The sequence below is a fragment of the Pelophylax lessonae genome (genome assembly GCF_965119305.1).
Source record: "Pelophylax lessonae genome assembly, chromosome: 6".
Taxonomy (NCBI): Eukaryota; Metazoa; Chordata; class Amphibia; order Anura; family Ranidae; genus Pelophylax; species Pelophylax lessonae.
The window spans coordinates 70,345,361-70,372,190 of record NC_138773.1 but is presented as its reverse complement, the minus strand read 5'-3'; the positions used below and the strand labels follow the sequence as shown (position 1 = coordinate 70,372,190).

Here is a 26,830-nt window from a genome sequence, read left to right as displayed (position 1 = left end):
AAGGAATATTTACCATATTTAAAATGGCTGCTAGTTTAAAATGGTCGTTACCAGAGTCCTTAAGATGGCTGCCTCTCCAAGATGGTGGTCAGGTAGGGAGGAGTTTCGTTTGGCGTCCCTCAAAGTTTCAGATACATGATGGAGCAAAATGGAGTCTGTATAGATGAGTCTATGCATGGCTGTAGTAGCGTGTGTATTGTATATGTAAGGTATGTTGTGCAAATGTCCTGTCTCTCTCTCATCTGGGTTTCCCTTTTTATATGGTATAGAACAAAGGACTATTAAAATTACCATAAGTTAAACCCAGAAGGAGTGACATTATCCCCATTGGTTGGGACATCTTATTCATTAACTGGTGAGGTCATTGGGTGACACCTCTTGGTTGACCAGAATATTAAATGATGATTTCTCCATATTTAAGAGTAATCATCATAAAACAACATGAAATGTATCCATACTCTCATCTATTACATGTCCATTTAATATCCACTATGTATCTAAATAAAGATTAAATCTGGTAACACCATTCTAATATTTAATATATATTATTTAATATATATATCTATATATATTGAAAATGACTTTTTAACCTAAGACTTCAATTAGTAGTAGTCAGTCACCAGAGATGGCAGTATTGTGTTGCTCTTAGGTTCAGTATTACAGCAATATTTACCTACAAATAAACTTTGAACCTTATATTGACAAAGAGCTTACCATCTCAGACTTTCTAGAGTCTGACAAGGTTAGAAAAGTTTTATGATTAATTTTTACAACTTACAAAGGATTAACATGAAGTCTTTCTAAACATGCAGTGATGAGTCATCAAAATCAGTTTAACTTTCTTTTAGCAAGGATGAAACAATTATAATATATAACGGTTTTTCTACATATCTATGTATGTTAGTTATATATATATTTCATTGTTAATATTGTGTTACATATAAGATTATAACGTATCTGTAAATCTTATTTTTAAATGGATCTAAACACAGAAAATACTGACTAAGGTTTATGATTACCACACAGATAAGATTACCTTGGTATAGCGTCTTAGACTTTATCTTAAAGAAAGTTAAATAGACTATTTGTTTATTACCTTAGGTCAACACAGCATGTTTGGGTAAACCTGTTTAAGAATTTCCTGAATAGGCACTTTTTGTTAAAGGATATTTAAGCTTTCAGTAACCTAACAAAAATGGATGTCATTGCTTCATATTTCTATATAGAACAAAATATGAAATATTTAATTTCTTTTTTTTTAAATTTAACCTCCCCAAATAAGCCTGACATATCGGAGTGCAGTCATCATTTTGTGTTTAGGAAAATAAGTGCTTGCAAGTGATGGAGTGAAAAGGCAATAAGAAAAAAGATAGGGCTTATCCTCAGATCAGGACTTGCCCAGGGTCCATATAATATTAATTATGTGTCATCACTTCAATTTCTAGTAGTCAGAAAATAATATGCTGGTCAATTATTGGCATCTACTAAAAATTGGTCTTTAGATATACAGTATCTCACAAAAGTGAGTACACTCTCACATTTTTGTAAATATTTTATTATATCTTTTATTTTGACAACACTGAAGAAATGACACTACTGAAGCAGAGCATGATCCCCTACCTTCAGAGACTGGGCCGCGGGCAGTATTCCAACATGAGTGTCATTTCTTCAGTGTTGTCACATTAAAAGATATAATAAAATATTTACAAAAATGTGAGTGGTGCAGGGCCGTCTTTAATATTGATTGGACCCTGGGCAAATATTTTCTTGGGCCCACCCAAATCCACTTATTAACTATTTGCAAGCAGTGCAGGCTCAAGGGGCAACTGCTTTGGGCCCCACAACAATGATTGGACCCAGGGCAGCCGCCCCTTTTGCCCTGTGTTAAAGACAGCCCTGGATGGGTGTACTTACTTTTGTGAGATACTATATATGTGTTTGTGACTTTGAAAGAGACAGTAGATTGTAGGGGGCTGCTGTAAGTGCTCTGTGTACTCTGTAAGAGCTGCAGAAAATTTTGGCAATTTATAAATGAATAAAATATTGCCAGTCACCAGATGGAGCAAATCCTGTTAGATCACCTGTCCATACTGAAGTAACTCTGGTCTTCTGTGCCTTTCAGCCTCCAGTGGAATTTCCTACGAGTAGGGTCAGCGAGGTCCCTTGCCGATGCCCTTCGAGTGAACACGTGTTTGCGCTGTTTAGAGTAAGTGTACCATGTATTTGCACTTAGTAAGTGTGCAAGCGTAATGACTGGGCCCAGTGTAAAATGTGGCACAAAACCCGGTTACCTTTTGCCTTACAGCCCTGGGGTCCTGCTTTACTTCCCTTTGTCTGCATGGAATCTGCAATTCCTTATCTGCATTTTCTCCAGGTGCTCCTCCAATGTCTTCACGCAATCTAAAAACATACTGGGAGGTTATTACGCTTTCATCCAAATTGGCAACAGTTTGTGCCTGAAGCTTGCCATACACACTACGGTCTGATTGTACAACCTCTTTTGGGTTTACCATGTTTGTGTAATAAGGACTACCTAAACAAATAATTTCCTTTACAATCAGGCAGACAGTACATAATTGTAGATCTAAATAAAATTGTACAATCAGATTGGAACGTGTGTGAACAGCTTTACTTTGTGTGTGTTTGCAGACCACATTATAAAAAAAACTGCAGAGATCCATACATGGTTTATAAGCATGACTCCAGCTAAAACATTTTTTTTTTTTTTTTTTTTCAAAATGGGTTAAAACCTCAGTCAGGTGTTTATTTTTGCTTCTAAAGCCATTGCAGATAATTATTTCCTCGCCTCGCTCAGTGCTCGTGTAGTCACTGAGCAAGGAAGTGAGGAAAATCTCTCCAACGGGCCACAGACAGTAACTAAATATGTTTTGAAAGCAGAGTGGTAAAGGGTAAGAAGCTATCAGATGTTTATTGTTGTCTCTATGCTTGTTGGGGAAATTTTTCCACGTCCTGTGTGGTCACCTGGATAGGAAGTAAAATTTAATCTTGCCAACAGGGACACAGACATCAATAAAAACTAAAAATGATTAGCATCTCTACTCCACTCTAACTAGTGCCCAAGTATAAGCTATGGCTGGGGACAGGATTTAAACAAAGGGAAAGGCTTCCAACAACCCATTAGCGTTTACAGATGTTGGAAAATCTATGCAAAATGAGGAAAAGGGTAAAAAATAAAAAATCAAGTAAAAAGTTAAAAACTGTTTGTAGTTATGTTACATCTTGCTGCACTTCAATAAACAGAATATGTCAAGGTTTGTTGTATTTTTGAATTAGTCTGCAGGAAAATGCCATCGGAGATGAGGGGGTGTCTGCGCTCTGCAAGGCTCTGCAGGAGAACTCCACTCTTTCAGCGCTCTAGTAAGTGAAGTCATCAGCACAATGAGTATGAACAGAAGCATACAGACAGTATAGGAATACAATAAGCTGCCTAATGTTCCACCATCCTCTGGGCAAAAGGTGCCTTAGGGACACTTCTTTGTTTTTTTTTTTTTTGCTTATTTTTTTGCCTGCTTTAGCCCTGGTTCATACCAAGCGTGGCTATGAAATCGCACTACTTCAGCCGCAGATCAGTGTGATTTGGATCTCCAATTTTATTGCAGCTTGTGACTTCAATGGGGTGTGACTTGTCATGAGAATTTGGACTGCCAAATGGCATGACAAATCACTATGGTGTGAACCAGGGTTAATATATATGACCAGACAAATGACCTGTACTGTGTTACATTTAAAGATTAACCACTTGACCTCCGAAATGTTTTACCCTCTTTATGACCAGGCAATTTTTTTGCTATTCAGCACTGCACTACTTTAACTTGCAATTGCTTGGTCATGCAGCACTGTACCCAAATATATATAATTTTTTTCACACAAATCGAAGTTTCTTTTAGTGGTATTTGATCACCACTGCAGTATTTTTATTTTTTATTATATAAATAGTATTTTTATTATTTATATTTTTATACAAATGTTGAACAAAAACATTTCTACTTTCTGTTATAAACCATATCAAAAGCATGGACCAATGTAACTATTTACAGCTGTGGTCAATGATGCAAATATTTTTCACAAAGTCTACTGCCTCCGTTTTTATAATAGCAATTTTCATTTTACTCCAGAATGTTATAAAGAGTGATGAGATGAAGTGCAATTAATTGCAAAGCCCCTCTTTACCATGAAAATGAATTTCATAAAAAACATTCCACTACATTTGTGAAGAAGGCTTCAGGGCGCCAAAGAAAGTCCAGCAAGCGCCAGGACCGTCTCCTACAGTTGATTCAGCTGCGGGATTGGGTCACCACCAGTGCAGAGCTTGCTTAGGAATGGCACCAGGCAGTTGTGAGTACATCTGCACACAGTGAGGAGAAGACTTTGGAGGATGGCCTGGTGTCAAGAAGTGCAGCAAAGAAGCCACTTCTCTCCAGGAAAAACATCAGGGACACACTGATTTTCTACGAGATGTACAAGAATTGGACTTCTGAGGATTGGGGTAAACTCATTTTTTCTGATGAATCCTATTTCCGAATGGCACAAAAACATCCTCCGAGAGCAACTTCTCCCAACCATCCTAGAACAATTTAATGATGAACAATGCCTTTTCCAGCATGATGGAGCACCTTGCCATAAGGCAAAAGTAATAACTAAGTGGCTTGGGGAACAAAACATCAAAATTTTGGGTCCATGGCCAGGAAACTCCCCAATTCCATTCAGAACTTGTGGTCAATTTTCAAGAGGCGGGTGAACAAAAAAACCCACAAATTCTGACAAACTCCAAGCATTGATTATGCGGGAATGGGCTGCCATTAGTCAGGACGTGGCCCAGAACTTGATTGACAGCATACCAGGGCAAATTGCAGAGGTCTTGAAAAAGAAGGGTCAACCTTGCAAATTGACTCTTTGCATAAACTTAATGTAATTGTCATTAAAAGCCTTTAAAATTCTTGTAATTATATATCAGTATACCGTAGTAACATCTGACAAAAAGATCTAAAAACACTAAAGCAGCAGACTTTGTGAAAATGAATATTTGTGTCATTCCCAAAACTTTTGGCCACGGCTGTGTATACCATACCTAGTCAATGCCCCTGGAAGCAGAAAATCACAGAAGTAGACACGGCGCTAACCCAGTAATCTCCACCAGCTTCTGGGTCCCACGCTGAGTGATGAGCCTGATGCACTGGGAACATAGGAGGTTGGCTGCCCAGCATGGGCACTATTTAGAGAATGCTTTGCATTTTGTGAATGAATGCGAATTGTTCTTTGAATGGATGAGGTGAAGAGGCGACGGTGGTGGTAATAGGAAAAAATCTTTTTGGTTCCTTAATCCAGGTGTTTCGCAATATATGAGCATGATGTTTTAATTGTCTCTTTGCTTGTATTACTGATTGTCAATAATGTTGCAGTTTACAGGGAACCGCCATTGGACCGTCCGGGGCACAGGCTCTGGCAGAGACTTTGCAGGTCAATAGGAGTCTTACCACTCTTGAGTGAGTATGTTCAGGTCATTTTTAGAAGTAAATTGATACAGTTTTACAAAAAAAAAAAAAAAAAACATATTAGATCATTATCTAGAGCCTAAACATAAGGCAACTTGATGAACGAATATGGCAAAAGATATCTGACCATCACACTTATATGAGCTTAACCACTTGAATACAGGGCACTTTCACCCCCTACCTGCCCAGACTGATTTCGAGCTTTCAGTGCTCTCACACTTTGAATGACAATTACTCATGCAACACTGTACCCATATAAAATGTGTGTCCTTTTTTTTCACACAAATAGAGCTTTCTTTTGGTGGTATTAAATCACTACTGTTTTTTTTAATTTTTGTGCCATAAATAAAAAAAGACTGAAAATATTGTGACAAAACGCAATTTCTTTGTTTCTGTCATAAAATGTTGCCAATTAGTAATTTTTCTTCATAAACTTTGGTCAAAATATATACTGCTACTAATCTTTGGTAAAAAATAACCCAAATAAGTGTAAATTTTTTGATCTTTGTGAAAGTTTTAGAGTCCACAAGCTATGGTGCCAATCATTGAAAATTGATCACACCTGATGTACTGAAGGCCTATCTCATTTCTTGAGAAACCAACAAGCCAAGTTGCATACTTGCAACTACACCCCAAAACTAGGGATGCACCAAAATGAAAATTCTGGGCCGAAACCGAAACCGAAAATGCAGGATGCCCTTGGCCGAAAACCGAAACCGAAAATGACTTTTTCCCCCAAATAATTTTAAAATAGATAGAACAGGGGCATACACCAAAAACAGGCAGCGACGTACACCTGTCGCTGCCACCCTGTCACAGTATATGTGTCGGGTTGGCAAGTGGTTAATTTAATTACCAATGGTATTTGTATTATGCAGCATGAGGGGGTTAATGTATTGCCACTTCTGGTCACTGATGCATTAGTGACCGACCAGTGGCAGTTGATTAACCCCTTCGTGCTGAATTAGTGCAACCAGTATCAGTGTTAATTAACACTAGTTGCACTGATACTTTTTGCACTAATGCAGCACAAAGGGGTTAATTAAATGCCACTGGTCGGTCACTAATGCATCAGTGACCAGCAGTGGCAATACATTAACCCCCTCATGCTGCATAATACTAGATACCATTGGTAAGCTCACCTCAGCTCCCCCCCCCTGCCTCAGCGTCCCTCTCGGCAGTACACCCCCCCCCCTGCCTCAGCGTCCCTCCCCAACCCAAGGATGCAATCTCCTTACTCTGCTCCTCCGGTGTCCTTTCTTTCAAAAGACGCGCCTCTGGCCGGTGGCCCACCTCCCGGTGATGTCACTACTACTACGATCTGTGCATCAATGAACTAACACACCGGGCGGGCGAGCGGCCGCTAATAGCTAAAACTATGTGAGCACTTCACTTCCCTGTCAGAGGAGATGCGCTCACATAGTTTTAGCTATTAGCAGCCGCTCGCCCGCCAGCCCGGTGTGTTAGTTCATTCATGCACAGATCGCAGTAGTAGTGACATCACCGGGAGGTGGGCCGCCGGCCAGAGGCGGGTCTTTTGAAACCTGCGCTGCGCCTGTAGTCGGCCATCTTTAATATCGGCATCTTTAACCCATTTTCGGCCGAAATGGAATAAGCCCATTTTCGGCCGAAAATTTCGGTTGCCGAAATTTCGGTGCATCCCTACCCAAAACACATTCTGCTACTCCTCCTGAGTATGGCAATACCACGTGAGACTTTTTTTTACAGCCTAGCCACATGCAGAGGCCCAACATGCAGGGAGCACCGACAGGCATTGTAAGAGAAAAAATTATGCATATAATTTCCTGACAACCTATCACACTTTTGAAAAATGCAGCAATTTATTAAGGCTTAAAATCACTATGTAGTAACAACTCACTAGATGGAAGTAGAGTTTTGGCTTGTATACTCCGGTGGCATGTCAGGAGATGGATGTTGTCCCAGGGGTCCCGGAGAATGGAACACTCCGTGCCGGTCGGATGGAGGGATGGACGCTGTGCAGAGGATCCTCCGTCTTCCGGGTTCCAGGTACGGCTGGGCGCCAAGGACCACGCTGGAATGCAGCGCACGCTGCGTGACGTCACCGGAGATGGGAAATGACACGACGCGTTTCAGAGCCTGCGCACGGCTCTCAATGGGCATGCGCGCTCTTTTTTCAAGTGTAAGATAGGGGAATATTCCGGGAACAGGCCATAAATATATATATATATATATATATATATATATATATATATATATATAAGCAAAGGAGTAAACATGTACCCACAGCGTTGACTTCACTGTGTTTCTAGGAGCTAGCCCTTACAGAAGCAACCATCACCTACTGCATTATTGACTTACATCGTTTGGAACTTTACCTTTTGGACTATATCCATGGACTTCATTTATTGTCTTTTACAGTCCATTGATTTGTCCCTCCCCTTATCACCCTAACAGTGGCATGTATTGGTCACTATTTTGTATATAGCCATCATCCCATCTAGCCTATACCAGAGCGCTTGCTTCCTTATCTGTATCACACTTTTGAAGGCCCTGGAGCACCAGGACAATGGAAACCCCCATAAAATGATCCCATTTTGGAAAGCAAACTCCCCAACATATAATCTTTGAGGCATAATGAGTCATTTGAACATGTTTTTTTTTCCACAAGTGTTTGTAAAATGTGGAAAGAAAACGAAAACACATTTTTTTTTACACAAAGTTGTCCATTTATACAATATTTTTACACATAGCATGTACATAGCAAAAATTGCACCCCAAAATACATTCTGCTACTCCTCCTAAGTATGGCGATACCACATGTGTGAGACTTTTACACAGCCTGGCCACACACAGAGGCCCAACATCCAAGTAGCACCGTCATGCGTTCTGAGAACATAAAATACACCACTAATTTCCTGACAACCTATCATTTTTGAAGGCCCCTCATATTTCTAACACATAGCATGTACATACCAAGAATTACACTCCAAAATACATTCTATTGAGGAAAGGGTATATAAAAAAAAAAAAAGTATTACCTGTGGCTTAATTAGTGCAGTTGTCCACAGAGGAGAGCATTGGTCCAGGCAGCAGGCAGGGACATGCTTAGTGACTACTATAGTAATTATCCAGGAAGCAGGCAGGGATAACCTCTATAGTCAATACTGGGATATTGTCAGCACAGCCAAAGCATTTGTCCAAAGAAATTGTCCAGGCAGAGACATAGTCAGCACAGCCATAATATTGTTCCTGGTACACTGTTACCTGCAGACACTCATTATTGTACCGCTCTCCAGCCCTTTATAAACATACTGCTTCTTGCTACAGATAATTTTATGCGGCAGGCAGAAGCATGATGGTAGTAGGTCAGCAGCAGTCTGAGGGCCTTGGTCAGGTAAGACCTGGGGACAGGGGTAGAGGCTTCTCCCACCCAAATCTCTTTGAAGCCTCCGGACTCCAGACCCTAATCCGGAAATTATGAAACCCCCAAGAGAACCAAAAAATTGGTTTTCTCCACCCGGATAAACACCCTCACATATGTGAGACCCTTGTGTATTACAGTAGCAGGGCAACAGGTCAGTCCAAGCGGTAGGCAGGAGCATAGTAAATAAAACAGGCTAGGGTCAGTTCACGTGCAAGCAGTCCAAGCGATAGGCAGAGGCGTAGTTGATAAAGCAGGCCAGGGTCAGTTCACAGGGAAGCAATCCAAACAGTAGGCAGAAGCGTAGTTGATAAAGCAGGCCAGGGTCAGTTCACAGGGAAGCAATCCAAACAGTAGGCAGAATCGTAGTTGATAAAACAGGCCAGGGTCAGTTCACAGGGAAGTAGTCCAAGCGGTAAGCAGAAGCGTAGTTGGTAAAACAGGCCAGGGTCAGTTCACGTGAAAGCAGTCCAAACGGTAGGCAGAGGCATAGTCAGGCCAGGGTCAGTTTTCGTGGAAGGCGCTGGCGTGGTTTTTTGAGGAAACATGGAAAATGATCAGCACAGATGAAAATGGGGAAATTAATAACATATGGGCTAATGATTTATGGATGTGTGATAAAGTTGGAAGCATTCTCCAATGCACAGGCCGGGTTGGGAGGGACACTGGGGACAAAGATAGCTGGTATCTCTATGAAATCCTCTTTTGCTGCATACACGCCACCTTTTTTGGTGTTTTCGGCCTGCTTTAGATGGTGGAATGTTGTCTGGGAAGTGGCGCTCGTGAAGTCGGCTAACGGCATCAGAGTGAAGATTTTCTGGGGGGGTCTTTGTTGATAGATGAGGGACGTGACAATTTCTTTGATTCATTTTAGTAAGGGGGTGGAGCTTTTCATGGATTTGGTGTAGATAATATATGCATTATAAATGGCCAAATTGATTGAATAAATTGCGACTTTATTGTACCAGAAAAGAGCTGAAGCATTTGGTCATTAAAATCCACCCCCCCCCCCCACCATGTAAAGATTATATTCCTGGACGCAAGTTGGCTTTTGAATGGGACCTCGTCTTCTTTGAACCTCAACTGTGGTGTCATTATGGATGGTGGACATCATATATACATTCCTGCTATCCTTCCACCTCAAGGTCAGCACTTTGTTGCTTCTAAAAGCTGCTTTTTCCCCCCTTCGCATTTTTCTGTTGACCAGATTGTGGAAAGCCCTTCCTGTTTTTCTGGTGGTTCCGCCAGGGTTTTTGCAAGGTGCAGGTGTTTGAAAAGGGGCAGGCTAGTATAGTAGTTATCCAGTTATATATGATAACCTTTGTTCAGCAGTGGGTATGCCAGGTCCCATACAATTTTTCCAGTTGTGCCCATGTAGGCCAGGCACTCAGGGGGCTGGAGCTGGGAATCTCTTTCTTCATATATGCGGAACGCATACAGATATCCCGTGGCTCTTTCACATAACTTGTAGATTTTGACCCCGTATTTGGCCCTTTTGTTAGGAGTATATTGTTTTTTTTCCCTAGCCGCCCTGTAATGTGTACCAGGGATATTTTCTGATCAGGGACATAAAGTTCTGCAAATCTTTGGGAAAATAATTTTATGAGGGGGTGAATTTTACATAATTTGTATGGTTTCGGGGAGGGCACTGGGTGTTGTCGCTGAAGTGAAGGAAGCGCATAATCATCTCATATCGGGACCTGGACATTACGGCAGAATAAATGGGCATGTGGTGTATGGGGTTGATGGACCAATAGGCATGTCCTTCATTTTTTTTGTAAGCAGCATAGTTATAGTGAGACCCATAAACAATCTAAACTCCTCCAAATTCAAATCTCTCCACTCAAACGGATGAGCATAGGATGATTGGGTGTTGTTTGCAATATACTGCTGGGCATAGAGATTGGTCTGGTCCACGATAAATTGCAGCAAAGTGTTGGGCAAAAATAAATAAAGTAAATCAGTTTCTGAGAAAGTCTCAGGATTGGCTTGCACACCTGGCTGTGTGGTGAAAGGGGGAATGTTTGCTGATCCCGAGTTGGAAGGCAGCCATTTTGGGTTGGCAGGAGCATCTGGGAGGTACTATGTAGGGGCCCTGGCTCTTAGGGGATGTGACACTGCAATGCTGGTAGTTGGGGGATTTGAAATTTCTTCGCTGGTACTTGGAGGTGATATTGCAGTGCTGGTGCTGGCAATTTGATCCTGGGTGTATCACTGGTGGCAGTGCTGGTACTAGGTGTGGGCATTTGTTCCTGGGGTCTATTGCTGGTGGCTGCCTGGTTTCCAGAGTGCCGTGCCCTTTAAGGAGGGACCCATTCTTCCTCCGATTCTGTCGCCGATCCACTACTATTATTTGGTTCAAATTCGGAATTGGATTCAGAATCTGCCCAGAACGAGAGCCACACCTCTACGCCGTCATTTCACGGTGGGCGGGAGGCAAGTGGTTAATGGACATCCAATTCTGAAACTTTGGGCATATGACGACCCCTCCCCCCACCACATTGTTTTTTTGCAGCTATTAGTTTTTTTGCAGCAATTATCTCTGCTCCTTTGGGAAAGCTTTCCACAAATTTTTGGAGTGTGTCTGTGGGTCTTTGTGCCCATTTTGCCAAAAGAGCATTTGTGAGGTCACGTGCAGATAGGGAGATGGGAAGAGCTGGCTCCTAGTTGGCATCCCATGCATTCCAGGGTGATCAATAGCTTTGAAGTCAGAACTTTGTACAGGCCACTTAAGTTCCTTCACTAATCAGTCCAAGGATTTGTATAGCTGGCTTTCTATGCTATAGTATTACCAATACCCTCTCACTGCAGTCACCTAAACTCATTACTTTGGAAGGATTTCCACATGCTACACACTTACCTTGCAGTATACGTGTGATGGTAAAGAGTCCACAAACCTTTGGCCATATACGGGCCACAGTGCCCTATGCCACTTTCACTTTACCAGGAGATAGTACTATCTATGGCTTTACTAAAAATATCCTTCTTATAAACTTTAGGCTTGTTTTGTTGTAGACAGTGCTTAAACTTCACTGGGTACCTCCTGCTTTTGGGTTTCAAGCCACTCATGGCATATAGGTGTAAGTGTCTTCATGAACATGACTCCAAGAATAAAATTTATGTTTTGACCCATAATCTTATAGTGATTGCTCTGTAAGTACGCGGTAACAACTAATGCTTAAATTGTGTCTGCCAACAGTCTGCGAGGGAATCACATTGGCCTTGTAGGAGCCAAAGCCTTGGCAGGAGCACTCAAAGTTAACTGCTCTTTGAAGATCCTCAAGTAAGTACCAGCTGCCCGATGAACAGAGGGGGCAGCTGATCCATTGTAACTGAGCACCCTACAGTATTACACTGTCTCACCCTGCTCTGCACATGGTCAGGTGTTCTCTATTTTTTGGCACTGTGACGAAAATCAGGCCTCTCTGCGGACAGCCTAAAGATTTACTGCTGCTCAAGGGCTCTGAGCTTCAGCAAAATGTCAGCCTCCAGCAAGAAGAAACAGAAACAATGCTGGAGGCAATTTACAGCACACACTAATTTTGGTAGCATAATTAATAATGTAGAATGTATGTCCCATGCTAAAGAACATTATTTTTTTATGAAATTGATATGGGTAAAGTTCTTTAATGCAATAAACATGTGAATGGACTCTTGTATTAGATATAGAGATTTATAAATTAGCCACTAAATAGAGAAGTTAGCATTTTTGTGCAATCAGATACTGCAATGAGAGATCAGTCAATGGGAGCATAATATTTGAGTTCTCACACACGTAATTTGACCATATATTCCTTGTACCTTCAACTTTGAGTTACCACAAAACTTTGTAATAGCTGATCGAGCTCTTGGGGCAGCACAGTGGCTAAGTGGTTAGCCATTCTGCCTGGTAGCACTAGGGTCATCTGTTCAAATCCTTACCATGGCAATACCTGCATGGAGTTTGCATGTTCTGCCTGTGTGGGTTTCCTTCTTCCTCCTACACTCCAAAGACATGTTGATAGGTTAATTAGCTCCTGTCTAAATGGGCTCCAGTATGTGTATATATGAATTTGATTTAGAGACCGTAAGAGTATAAGCTCCTAGAGGGTACTGATGTGAATGTGCAACATATATGTAAAGAGCTGTGTAAATTGTCAGGACGATAGAAGTACCTGTAATAAATAAAACAGGTATATCTATAGGAGACTGCACAATCAGATTGGTTAGCACGTGACCAACCTATGTATTTTCTGAGCAGTAAAACCGATATGTGAGAAGCAACAGTAAAGCACAACTACTGGAGCAGAGGACAGAGCCTATATTTTGGTGTGTGTGTAGAATTATAAGAGTTGTGCAGATGACAGCTTGTCTTGTATTATTCCAGCTTGCAGGAAAACTCTATCGGTCTAGATGGCGCTATCTGCCTGGCAAACGCCATTTCAGGAAACTCTTCTCTTCTGTCTCTCAGGTATGCAATTTTATTACTGGTCCGCATCAGAGTTTTGTCTCCTCTTCTTCATTCCACAGGTCTCTTAACAAACAACTAGAGGCCCTTCTTGAGTGATGTTGGAATGACAACTTGTGTTGCAATATATCTATCAGTGGTGTTGCAGCACTATATATACTTGGTTGTCTTCTGAAACCACCTCTTATTTTCCTGCAAAGGGGACCTTTAATACAAAAGGTTGATTTACAATAAAACCTTGGTTTGCAAGTAACGTGAGATACGAGCGTTTTGCAAGACGAGCAACATTTTGAAAACATTTTTAACTTGATATACGAGCGATGTCTTGCTATACAAGTAGTATGTAGACAAATAAGAAGTGCAGCGCCTTAAAACAAATCGCATATATATATATATATATATATATATATATAGCATTAAAGTCCAAAATAAAACAATAAAAGAAAAAGTCCAATGAAAATATGCAAACAGATGACACCAAAATTTGTGATGTATATCTTCTCAAAAGTGATTCAGTGATCTCCCATCACCCCTGTACAAAATGCAAGCTCACCAAAATGAGTGACTGCCACTACAGCAATATAATCGCCTTGGTCAGCATGTTGCCTAGACACGGATCTTTGGAACATAGGGATTCCCAGGACGTCTCCTTAAGAGCCTTCAACACTCATTACATCCTATTGGATGAAACGCGTCGGTCAGAGAATTTGGTGCTTTTTCTTTTATTGTCTTATTTTGGACTTTAATGCTCTCTATATATATATATATATATATATATATATATATATATATATATATATACAGTGGAACCTTGGTTTACGAGTACCTTTGTTTACGAGTGTTTTGAAAGACGAGCAACATTTTTTTTTTAAAAAACTGTCTTGATATACAAGCAGTTTTATACACTAAAAGCATGCCATCCCCTCTGTTAATGCACTCTGTTACATACCATTATGTGTCCCAGTGCTTGTACTGTATATAAACATGCCGATTTATATTGTTTCAGTGTCCCTGCACTTACTGTATATGTGTACTCGTTTCTCTGCCTCTCTCTCACCTTGTCTCTCTGCTCTACCCGGCAGGAGGGGCTGATCACTCCTTCTGACGTCATCTGAGGAGGAGGGGAGGAGAGAAGCAGAGGGCTGCAGTGAACAGCCAGACAAGCTCTAATACAGTATAATCGGCAACTGTTATGTACAGCAAGGACACAGGGACACATAATGTTTAACAGAGGAGATGGCATACTTATACTGTACAGTAATGTACTTTATATATAATAACAGCATATCTTTATAATACTATAAATGCTTGTGGAACGAATCAACGAGTTTCAATGCTTTCCTATGGGAAAACTTGCTTTGATATACAAGTGTTTTGGATTACAAGCAAGCTGCTGGAACCAATTATACTCGCAAACCAAGGTTTCACTGTGTACATATATATATATATATATATATATATATATAGATATATATGCGATTTGTTTTAAGGCGCTGAACTTATTTGTCTACATTCTTATTGAAGCACTGACATACTGCTTTTTAGTGTTGGCAGCCTACATTAACAAAAGATTTTCACAGCGCAGATTTTATTGTTTTTTATACAAGTAGTATGATCACAGTTTTAATGTAAGAAAGTGGAATGACACTCAAATTCTTGAAAACAATATCCAGCGTTAAGGAGTCTGGTGCTCATCCGTGTGAAGTTGCTGGTGTATACAGTACGGGGCCAGACATTCGGGGGGGCGCTGGTGGCTCCCAGTGCTTCCTGGAGAACTCAGAGACACTCCCACCCAGGTGGGGCAGGTGAAGCACGTGTTTGGAGCAACCGGAAGTGACCTCAACAGTTCCCCAGCGTCTCTGTGTACTGTATACACCAGCGGCTTTACGCAGATGAGCACCAGACTACTTAAGGCTGGCTGTTGTTTTTAACATTGCGAGTGTCATTCCGGTTTTTTTTTTTACATTAAACCTGTGATCATACTACAGTACACCTAAATGGTGCTGCTCTTTTAGTTTTTTTTTTTGTAACCCGATTAGGACTTTTCAACAGAAACAAACCCTGTTAACCACTTACCGATCAACCGCTGCATTTTTACTGCGGCAGGTCAGCTCTATTATGCGAAATGACGTACGTGTATGTCATTTCGTGTAATAGCCAGTCAGGGCGCGCTCCCCACTGTCACTCTACAAAGAGACAGAACGGCGGTCTGCCTATGTAAACAAGGCAGACCGCCGTTCTGTCAGAGATGAACACAGGGATTCTGTGTTCCTGCTATTAAGGAACACAGATCTCTATGTTCATCTAGTAACTACAACCCCCGCACAGTTAGAAAGCATCCCCTAGGGACACACTTAACCCTTTGATCGCCCCTGGTGTTAACCCCTTCCCTGCCAGTGTCATTATTACAGTAACAGTGCATATTTGTAGCACTGATTACTGTAGTAATGTCACTGCTTCCCTCAAAAGTGTCAGCTAGGTGTCCGGTCTGTCCGCCGCAATGTTGCAGTCCCGCTAAAAATCACTGATCACTGCCATTACTAGTAAAATAAATAAAAATGACATAAATCTTTCCCCAATTTGTAAATGCGATAACTTTTGTGCAAACCAATCAATTTACACCTATTGGGATATTTTTTTTTACTAAAAATATGTGGCAGAAAACATATTGGCCTAAATTGATGAAAACATTTAATTTTTTTTTTACAATTGTTGCTCTTTGTTTATAGCGCAACAAATAAAAACCACAGAGGTGATCAAATACCACTAAAGGAAAGCTCTATTTGTGGAAAAAAAGGACATACCTTTTATTTGGGTACAGCGTCGCACGACCGGGCAATTGTCAGTTAAAGTAACGCAGTGCCGTATCGCAAAAAATGACCTGGTCATTAAGGGGGTAAAACCTACCGGTCCAGAAGTGGTTAAATAATTTTAATTTAATATGAATAAGTGGTTGTGGAACGAATTCAACTGAGTTTCCATTATTTCTTATGGGGAAATTTGCTTTCATATATGAGTGCTCTGAATTACAAGCCCATTTCCGGAAACAAATTATGCTTGCAATCCAAGGTTTACTGTATATTGAAAATACACAAACTCATTCCAAAAAATCTTACATGAAACGACACAAAGATTAACCATTCTGTCTGCAGACAGTGGTTGTAGACATGCCATACACTGAACACTAGCATTAGGTACTGGATTCTAGTCTACAAGCTGATTTGCTGGGTGCATTTTCTGCACTTGGATCTGCAGCTGCTTGTCTGTCAATCATGTGGCCAGAAAAACTCAGACAATCTAAAGCTGCTTACAAACAGGTTGCTGTCAAGCATGCTTGAATGACTATTGAGGAAAATATTCTTCTGCATATATCAAGGTGAGTTGGTGCTTAAGAGGGAATCTAGCGCTCCAGAGACACTATAGTGATCAGCTAGGTAAATCCATCTTGGCTGCAAACAGCCAGATCAGGCAGTTGTTATGCATTCTCTGCCGGCATCCTCAGTGCTTGTGTTTAGTCCATGTTACTGCTTTCATAGTGTTTTTTTTGTTTTGTTTTAAGCACCACCTGATCCTTGTAGTTTTTATTTGTCTTATCTATACTGATTTTTATATTCTATAATTTCCTTTTACTTTTAAACGTTAATGTGATTTTTGCTATTCAGTTTGCAGGGGAACAACATTGGGCCTTCTGGTGCTAAGGTGATAGTGGAAACCCTGAAGAATGACGCTCCGAACTGCACAGTGACTATATGAAGGCCCTGAGGACGGAGCAGTGCTTGCACAGTACAAGGTTAGGCACTGCAGTAAAATGATCGGTCTGAGAGCAGTGCAATTCATCAAAGACAAGAGGATATTAACTGATTAAAACCCAGCCTGTGTTATTATAGAGTTTTCTTCTCAATCTACTAAGTGCAATACTCAGCAAATCCATATTTTGTCCCCATTAGAGCAGATCTCCTATCTGCAAGCACAAGATGGGAGCTCAAAAAAGTGGCACACCACTGCTGGCTATGGACTCTAGCAGTTTCTGATGATTGCAGCTGACTGGGAGGTATAACCACTCCAGAATATTCTGTCAGCCTTGGAAACTCCTTCCTTTTTGTTGTATCAAGGACAGGAAATGAAGCAAAATCTCCCCATTGGGGTCATGGACAACATTAAAAACTTGACAGAAGAATTTACTCTTTTCAAGTCTATTCTAACCTGACAAAAAATGGCAGAAGTTGGGCTTTAAGGAAGGAGCGACTTTCTTTGTGTAGATCACTGAACTGCTTGTTGCACTGTAGAACCTAATGCCCAGTTCATACCTTTACAATTTAAAGTAGAACTAAAGGCAAAACCTTTTTTTTTGTTTTTCATTTTGAAAAGAGAAAAGGAAAGTTTTACCTGTCAGTTTTTTTTTTTTTTTTTGCCACCCCTGTCATATTGGGGAGACATTCATTAACTTCCTATCCCATAGACACAACAGGAAGTAGGAGGATATCCCTCCAAGGTGAGGGAAATGGCTGATAGTCACCAAAACTAGTGTTCCCACTGGAAAGCTTTCCGATTTATTCCAGTTCTGATGACCATTTAAAATTTAGGATTTTGTTTCACTGATAACGATCACCGGGACAAATAGAGAGGATGAATCTTCCTAACAGGGACACAGAAAGCAATAAAAACCTGGCAGGTGTTCTAATCACCTCAGTTACACATGTCAATGCATGCTTACAGCTTTGCCATTGTTTTTAATGGTTCTAGTTCACATCTGTGCACTGCATTGGCCAAAAACTGCAGGTTTGATTTTTAATGTGTGAACACAAATTGTGGGTCCTGTTGATGTGACCCCCTTCATTCCTGTCTCTGCATAGATTGGGAGTTTGAGAGAAAAGAGTACAAAAGTGATCAGCTACTGCTGGGCTGTCTATTATAAAGACTGCAATGCTCAGGGCCATGGAAGGGAAGCCAAACTGTTTTATGTTGTTTTTGATACAACACAGAAGGGTCCCTAATGGAAAGATTTCCCCTAATTTTCTCTGGCAATGTTTTTTTTGTCGTTTGCGCCTTCCTGTCATAACTATACCTCCCATTTCATTCATGGGTGTCATAGGTACAAAAATCAGGCAAAATCTCCCCAATATGGCATCAAATAAAAAACAGAAATGTGTAACTCTACCCTACACAATCCAAAAAAAAAAAATATCTGGAGAGAGGTGGGCTTTAAAGTAGAATTTCGGTCAAATTCCACCCAAGCCTAATCTATTTCCACCCTGTTCTAAGACTATTCTATCTTCACGGTAAAATAGAAGATGTCTATACTTACCGATTCTGAAGCCGCTCCGGTCTGGTAACATGATCGGGTCGCAGTGTCGACTTCAGTGTGGAGGGACAGCCAACAACGGATGCCCCATAGTAATGCTGACCATACACTATACGAAAAATCAGCCAAAATTCGGCCATTTGGACAGTTCTTTCGTTTTTTGGCCAGGTAATGGGCACAAATCAGTAATCGGTTGTGATGTTTTTGAGCCGAAGAGACGAAGGAGAAGTTTGGAAATTTTCTACCGAACAAACAATAAATTGAAAGGTTAATGTGTCTCTCGTAAAAAACTGTTTGCACTAGGTCAGTGGTTCTTAACCTGGGTTCGATCGAACCCCAGGGGTTCGGTGGGTCAGTCTCGAGGGTTCGGCACACCCTCCGCTAGTACCACTTCGCTGTCAGGGACTATTTCTCCAGTTTCGGGCATGTCCTTCTGCTCCCGCTCCGCGCCGTTATCATGGAAATACATAACATCCAGTGGCATAGCGTGGGGGGGTGCAGGGGGGGCCGGCTGCACCGGGCGCAACATCTGGGGGGGCGCATCCGCTCCGCAGTGTCATGTCACTCACTCTGTCATGATAGGCTGGCCGCCGCTGCCCGCTGAGTCTGATCGCACTCGCAGGTCTCTCTGCCCCTGGCTCACTCTCACTGCTGGCTGTGCAGCTCGGCTCCCGGCTGAATCCGATCCAGCCGGAGCCGGCGTCGCCCACTGTGGAGTGGTGGGGGGGGGGACTGTCTGGGGGAGGGACCAACCCGAGCAGTGGCCGCCCAGCGCAGCACGGGAGAGAACCACCAGGCCAGGCAGCCGCAGCAGCAGAAGAAGCCAGCAGGTGAGAGGCCAGAGAGCCAGTGGTGACAGTGGTGCTGCAGCCTGCAGGAGGAAAACCTAGCCTGTGATCGGGAGTCGGGACACAGTTGGAAAAAAAGGTAGTACCGGAGTAGTACTGGCTGTACTAGTCTAGTGACTGACTGTCTGACTGACTGTGTGAGAACACTGAGAAGACTATGTAAAGGGGATGTATTTTATGAGGAACCTGGCCTGCTGTAAGGGGGGAGATCTAAATGGGGGACGAGACTTCACCTCACCCTGGCCTGCTGTAAGGGGGGATCTATATGGGGGACATGATCCCCCATATAGATCCCCCCTTACAGTAGGCCAGGGTGAGGTGAGGTCCCCCATATAGATCCCCCCCTACAGCAGGCCAGGGTGAGGTTAGGTCACTCTGGGGTCCCCCATATAGATCCCCGCCTTACAGCTGGCCAGGGTGAGGTTAGGTCACTCTGGGGTCCCCCATATAGATTCCCCACTACAGCAGGCCAGGGTCCGGACCTCACCTCACCCTGTCCTGCTGTAAGGGGGGTGGGAGATCTATATGGGGGACGGGACCTCACCCTGACCTGCTGTAAGGGGGGATCTATATGGGGGACCTGGGATCTATATGGGGGACCTCACCCTGGCCTGCTGTAAGGGAGGATCTATATGGGGGACCAGGTCCCCCATATAGATCCCCCCTTACAGCAGGCCAGGGTGAGGAGAGGTCCCGTCCCCCATATAGATCTCCCCCTTACAGCAGGCCAGGGTGAGGTGAGTCCGGGGTCCCCCATATAGATACCCCTCACCCTGGCCTACTGTAAAGGGGGTGATCTATATGGGGGACGGGACCTCACCTCACCCTGGCCTGCTGTAAGGGGAGATGCTGGACATAAAAACAAAGAAAAGGAACAGACTTTGTTGCGAAAATGACATGAGAGTGGCACTTGCCAAGATAAAGCCGCGCATTTCTGAACTGGTCTCTGAAAGACAACAGCAGAAGTCACACTAATTTGCAGTAAATATTCATTATTATGTTTTTGTGTGAAAATCATGTTTTAATGGTGTTCTTTGTTCTTAATGGTTTTGTTCATTTTGTGCACCTATGTATAAATATATACCTAAAATAATATATACCTATGTTTTGAATTTGAAAAAATCATATTTTATTTTTCCAATTAAGAAGGGTTCGGTGAATGCGCATATGAAACTGGTGGGGTTCAGTACCTCCAACAAGGTTAAGAACCACTGCACTAGGTAGATATGAAAAAAAAAAGGAACAAAAAACAGATTAATTTTTTGTCCATTGAAAGATTTATCAGTCATTACATTATGGCACGACCATTTGCTCTCACGGCCGAGTGTTCGTTTTTTTTCAAACATGAGTTTGAAAGATTTTTCGTATAGTGTATGGCCAGCATAAGTCTATAGGTGACATCAGGTTTTGCAGCCATTGTCGCTGCTTCTCCTCTACACTGAAGCTGGCACTTGAGATCTCGATCATGTGACCAAACCGGCTTCACAATAGGTAAGTATTGACATCTTTTCTTAACAGGGTAGATAGAACAGTCTTCGAATGGGGATGGGAATAGGTTTAGGTTTACTTAGAATTTGACTGTAATTCCACTTTAAATGTTTAATCCTAACATCACAATTTAATGCAAACAACCTATAAATGTGTAAATATTTAAAAAATGTTAAATAAAACTGACCGAAAACTATTAATGTTTTCTTTTAAGTGGCAGTCATGAATAAAGTTTTGGGTCTTAAAAGCTTGTGTTATCTTGATAAAAGAAATTAAGTGCAAAAACTTAATATACAGCAGCTTACCAGTTCTTAGATGCTATAGGTCAGTGATGGCGAACCTTGGCACCCCAGATGTTTTGGAACTACATTTCCCATGATGCTCCACTACACTGCAGAGTGCATGAGCATCATGGGAAATGTAGTTCCAAAACATCTGGGGTGCCATGGTTTGCCATCACTGCTATAGGTTCATAATTTTTCATTTTTTACTTTTTCACCTGCTGAATCTGCCAGTAACACATTTATTCACTCACCCTACTGTATGTTGTTACCTTAAGGCAGGACTACAGAACACCTTTTCCTCTTTTCTGCTTTATAACAAAAGTAGCAAATAGACTGTGCACTTTCCAAATGCAGCTGCACTCATTTTCCCCAGAGCTTTGTGAATGTGGCAAAGCTTTGCAGATTTCCATCATCCAATCATGTGCAAGAACAAATACTGTGTATTTTCCTTGTATCTGATTGGGGATTTTTTGACAACGTGAAGCTTCACCACATTCCCTAAACTCTGGGGAAAAGGATTTCAACTGCACTTGCAAAGTTCACAGTCTATTTCCCTTTAGTAAATCTACCCCTGTATCTGATAACACTCAGCACTAGCAGAGAGAGCAGGAAGTTATCAGCTGACAAGAATTCATATTTACACTTATCAACAGATATAACAAAAAGCTTCCAGTCGCATGTTTAACAGATGAAAATGGGCAAATAAGAGGACTTCATTGTTCGCGTTTACACACACTTTAAAAAAACAGTATTTATTATAACTGATATGTGTATATGAAAAGATCACAAATTATATTTATTGTAAATAAAATAATTAGACAACAAAACTGTTGTACTTTAAATAAAAACAGATTTACATAAAAGGGGGAGCAGAACACATTTGAGTTGGACAGGAAAATTGATTGCAGCACTCACACAGGTCAGAAAAGCAGGGCTCTGCCTGGCTACTAGCGCCACGTCAACGCATTCCTTCTTCGGACTTTTGTACAAGAGGCCCATTGCTGTCTGTAGCACACAGGATCTAGGGGAAAACATAAGCATGGCAGACATAAGGAAAAGTGTGCCTATCAGCTCCAATCTGTGCAGTCTGCCATTTTGTTGGCCTGGCTAAGATTAGAAAATGAGAAGAATTACTTCTCAGGTCCTATTGCTGGAGTGTTGGTTATAATAAATACGCATTGCATTTCAAATCATTAGAAAGTAAATGTCCATAGACCAAAAAACCCTTATAGGGAAATTTATTCTCCTCTAGAAGTGGGATTTTAATGGCAAATTATGAAACTACATAAACATATCAAAATATATTTTAATGAATTTAATTTATATACACAAATGAATAAATACCATTTAAAAACATAGAAAATGTCATTTCATACATATTCCAATGCATCACTTGTACAGATACTTCACTTGTACTAAGGTGTTTGTTGAGAAGTGGTGATCCCCAACTACTGTTGAATATATTCCAGAAAGGATGCATATATCCAAAAATCATGTACAGTAACCGGGAACATCATACAGTTACAGCTCCAAGAAGAAGTATGTGAACCCTTTGGAATGATATGGATTTCTGTACAAATTGGTAATAAAATGTGATCTGATCATCATCTAAGTCACAACAACAGACAATCACAGTCTGCTTAAACTAATAACACACAAAGAATGAAATGTTACCAAGTTTTTATTGAACACACCATGTAAACATTCACAGTGCAGGTGGAAAAAGTATGTGAACCCCTAGACTAATGATATCTCCAAGAGCTAATTGGAGTGAGATGTTAGCCAACTGGAGTCCAATCAATGAGAGGAGATTGGAGGTGTTGGTTACAGCTGCCCTGCCCTATAAAAAACACACACCAGTTCTGGGTTTGCTTTTCACAAGAAGCATTGCCTGATGTGAATGATGCCTCGCACAAAAGATCTCTCAGAAGACCTACGATTAAGAATTGTTGACTTGCATAAAGCTGGAAAGGGTTACAAAAGTATCTCCAAAAGTCTTGCTGTTCATCAGTCCACGGTAAGACAAATTGTCTATAAATGGAGAAAGTTCAGCACTGCTGCTACTCTTCCTAGGAGTGGCCGTCCTGTAAAGATGACTGCAAGAGCACAGCGCAGACTGCTCAATGAGGTGAAGAAGAATCCTAGAGTGTCAGCTAAAGACTTACAAAAGTCACTCGCAAATGCTAACATCCCTGTTAGCGAATCTACAATACATAAAACACTAAACAAGAATGGATTTCATGGGAAGATACCACAGAGGAAGCCACTGCTGTCCAAACAAAACATTGCTGCACGTTTACAGTTTGCACAAGAGCACCTGGATGTTCCACAGCAGTACTGGCAAAATATTCTGTGGACAGATGAAACCAAAGTTGATTTGTTTGGAATAAACACACAACACTATGTGTGGCGAAAAAGAGGCACAGCACACTAACATCAAAACCTCATCCCAACTGTGAAGTATGGTGGTGGGGGCATCATGGTTTGGGGCTGCTTTGCTGCGTCAGGGCCTGGACAGATTGCTATCATCGAAGGAAAAATGAATTCCCAAGTTTATCAAGACATTTTGCAGGAGAACTTAAGGACATCTGTCAACCAGCTGAAGCTCAACAGAAGATGGGTGTTGCAACAGGACAATGACCCAAAGCATAGAAGTAAATCAACAACAGAATGGCTTAAACATAAGAAAATACGCCTTCTGAAGTGGCCCAGTCAGAGTCCTGACCTCAACCCGATTGAGATGCTGTGGCATGACCTCAAGAAAGCGATTCACACCAGACATCCCAAGAAAATTGCTGAACTGAAACAGTTCTGTAAAGAGGAATGGTCAAGAATTACTCTTGACCGTTGTGCACGTCTGATCTGCAACTACAGGAAACGTTTGGTTGAAGTTATTGCTGCCAAAGGAGGTTAAGCCAGTTATTAAATCCAAGGGTTCACATACTTTTTCCACCTGCACTGTGAATGTTTATGTGAATGGTGTGTTCAATAAAAACATGGCAGCATTTCATTCTTTGTGTGTTATTAGTTTAATCAGACTGTGATTGTCTATTGTTGTGACTTAGATGATGATCAGATCACATTTTATGACCAATTTGTGCAGAAATCCATATCATTCCAAAGGGTTCACATACTTTTCCTTGCAGCTGTATGTATGAAATTACGTTTTCTATGGTTTTAAATGGTATTTATTCATTTGTGTATATAAATTAAATTCAATAAAATATATTTTTGATATGTATATGTAGTTTCATAATCTGCCCTTAAAATCCCACTTCTATAGGAAAATTAATTTCCCTATAAGGGTTTTTTGGTCTATGATATCTATCAAGGGATGTTGGCAATTTAAATACCCCAATCATCTTGGTCAATCTATGTAAAATACATTAAATGTCCTGCCTAAGAGCAGACACTATAACATGCCAATGTGTTATGTGCCCCCTCTGAAGTAGTTTCATAGCATTACTGGGGCCCGATTTTCATGGACTTTGTAGCTAAACCTTCCAACTTTCATTCTACTGACCAATAAAACTGTTTCATTTGCCAGAGGTAATAGCAAATGGCGGGGCTTCGCCATGAAGTCAGGCCAATTTTTGTTTAACAAGGTCAAACTAAATCAGAGAGGGGCACATAAGAGGCTTTTCTTGTTTATCAGAGGTTATAGTGGGCATCTTGTGGTGTTTTTTCATTTTAGACAGAAATCAATTAAGCAGCTCTGCACACTTAGCAATTACTAGGCTCCCTATAACATAACTGGGGGTGAAGGAATGGGGGAACATCTGGTCCATCTCCTAATTCACCATCAAGTGCCACTGATCCACCAGTCATGATTCAATGTCACACCACAATTTCCCAGAAGACTTTTGACAGCCAAATATCTCCAGCTCCGACTAATGATTACAGCAGTCTTCAGAGAAATCGATTAGGTGAACACTGTTGAAGATATGATAAACTGACAGCAGATAAGGGAGGCTGCGGTCTCTGGAGAGAGAGGAGTTGCACATAAGAGCTTGCTCTAATATAAGATCGCATGCAGTCTATTCATTCTTAGTTCTTCCCTTTTCTGTAAACCTCAGCAAAATGCAACAAATGCTGCGTAGAAGAGAAAATAAAAACAATTTATTGTCAGGACTCACAAATGCTCCCTATTCACTCCTGACATTATACCGACACACAATATTGATAAACTAGTTCAATATAACGACCCCTCTAACTAGGAAATCATTTCTGCATCTGTGGGAATCACAGGTTTAATAGACGAGTGATGAATGATACCTCTGACATGTATTCATGGCGAATGTCAGCAGAAATATGAATATATAAACACAATTCTTAATTTTAGGTGGATATACACACATGTGGGAACTGCTGCAGGGACGGCCATCTCTAGAAGTCACTGTCATGCTCTACAAATGACTGGGTTTGTCTTGTTTTTCTGCTGGGTCTGCCCAGCTCTTTTCTTGGTCCCATTGTCCTAATGAGCTCATCCTCTTCGTCTTCCTCCTCTTCATCATCATCATCTTCATCATCGACATCCATCTCACTGTCATCTAGGCCATCCTGTGTGAAGACGTCATTAATGGTACAAAAGCAAATGACGGTACACCAAAAAGAGAATTTCCCATGATGCAAAGGATTGACCTATATCTACAACTACTATGATTCTAGGAGACTCCTGGCTGGGAATGTGGGATGCAGACGGAGGCCATGGGTACACAGGGTGAGGGTTTTGGACAATCTATAATAAGGCGAGGGAGAAAAACCATCAACTGGCCAAAACATTCAAACGGCTAGCAAATCAAAGCTAGTATTTTATTGGTAGCTGTGGGCACCACAGACAATTTACCCATTTTGCTGCAAGCAGCAAAATGGTTTGCTTACAATTGTTGTGCTGAGAGGGACTGTGGGAGGAACTATTCAGGAGAGCATGTACCAACCTGCTTGTTTTCGCTGATGGCTTCAGGGTTATGTACCGTGGCAGGACTGGCTCCCGCCTCCACATACTGACAGCACGGAAAAAAAAGCAAAACTTGGCATAACCAGCTATTGAGAGAAACTATTATTTAAAGCCCATGTTTATCTTTCTTCCATGTTCTGCCTGTCACTCTCCAGGCTGAGGTTCTTACACTAGATCCATTACAAACAATGCATTCAATGGTTTATTATTGAATTCCTAGTTGCATTCATTTGTGTCTTTAATATAAACCTGGAATGCAGCTCTTTTAGGTCAGTCCAGCTCAAACTGGTATTTCAGTGTTTTGAACATACTGGTGTGTTAAAACACCTTTAACTTTTAAATTAGCAAGGGCCTGTGTTGGCCTTTGTTCACTTCAACAGGGTTTTGCATTCCAATAGAAGTCTACCAGATTGTGAAACTCAGTAAAAGCAGGTGAAACGCAGGTCACCTGCAAGTCAAATGCTCCTGTCAATGATCTGGAAATTCTGATAGCGAGAACTTTGTCACCAATTCTGCACAAAGCCTGTACAAGGCTTTATTCACTCCCTGAGGTATGGAGAGGTCATGGCTGGAGTCCTCAAAAAGTTA

General features: G+C 41.4%; 2 protein-coding genes across 2 annotated transcripts in view; one reads left to right on the top strand and one right to left on the bottom strand.

The window, feature by feature from the left end:
• NLRC3 (NLR family CARD domain containing 3) overlaps window positions 1-17,477 on the top strand; it is a 66,884-nt gene extending 49,407 nt beyond the window's left edge. Inside the window, exons 14-19 of the mRNA XM_082261861.1 lie at window positions 2,123-2,206; window positions 3,295-3,378; window positions 5,421-5,504; window positions 12,116-12,199; window positions 13,283-13,366; window positions 17,026-17,477. Of these exons, the coding sequence (XP_082117987.1) occupies window positions 2,123-2,206; window positions 3,295-3,378; window positions 5,421-5,504; window positions 12,116-12,199; window positions 13,283-13,366; window positions 17,026-17,116 (511 nt within the window). The 3' untranslated portion in view covers window positions 17,117-17,477. The remainder of the gene's footprint in view (window positions 1-2,122; window positions 2,207-3,294; window positions 3,379-5,420; window positions 5,505-12,115; window positions 12,200-13,282; window positions 13,367-17,025) is intronic.
• Window positions 17,478-25,627: 8,150 nt separating this feature from the next.
• Window positions 25,628-26,830, bottom strand: part of CLUAP1 (clusterin associated protein 1) — a 223,910-nt gene continuing 222,707 nt past the window's right edge. The window contains exon 12 of the mRNA XM_082261862.1: window positions 25,628-25,845. Within this exon, the coding sequence (XP_082117988.1) occupies window positions 25,672-25,845 (174 nt within the window). The 3' untranslated portion in view covers window positions 25,628-25,671. The remainder of the gene's footprint in view (window positions 25,846-26,830) is intronic.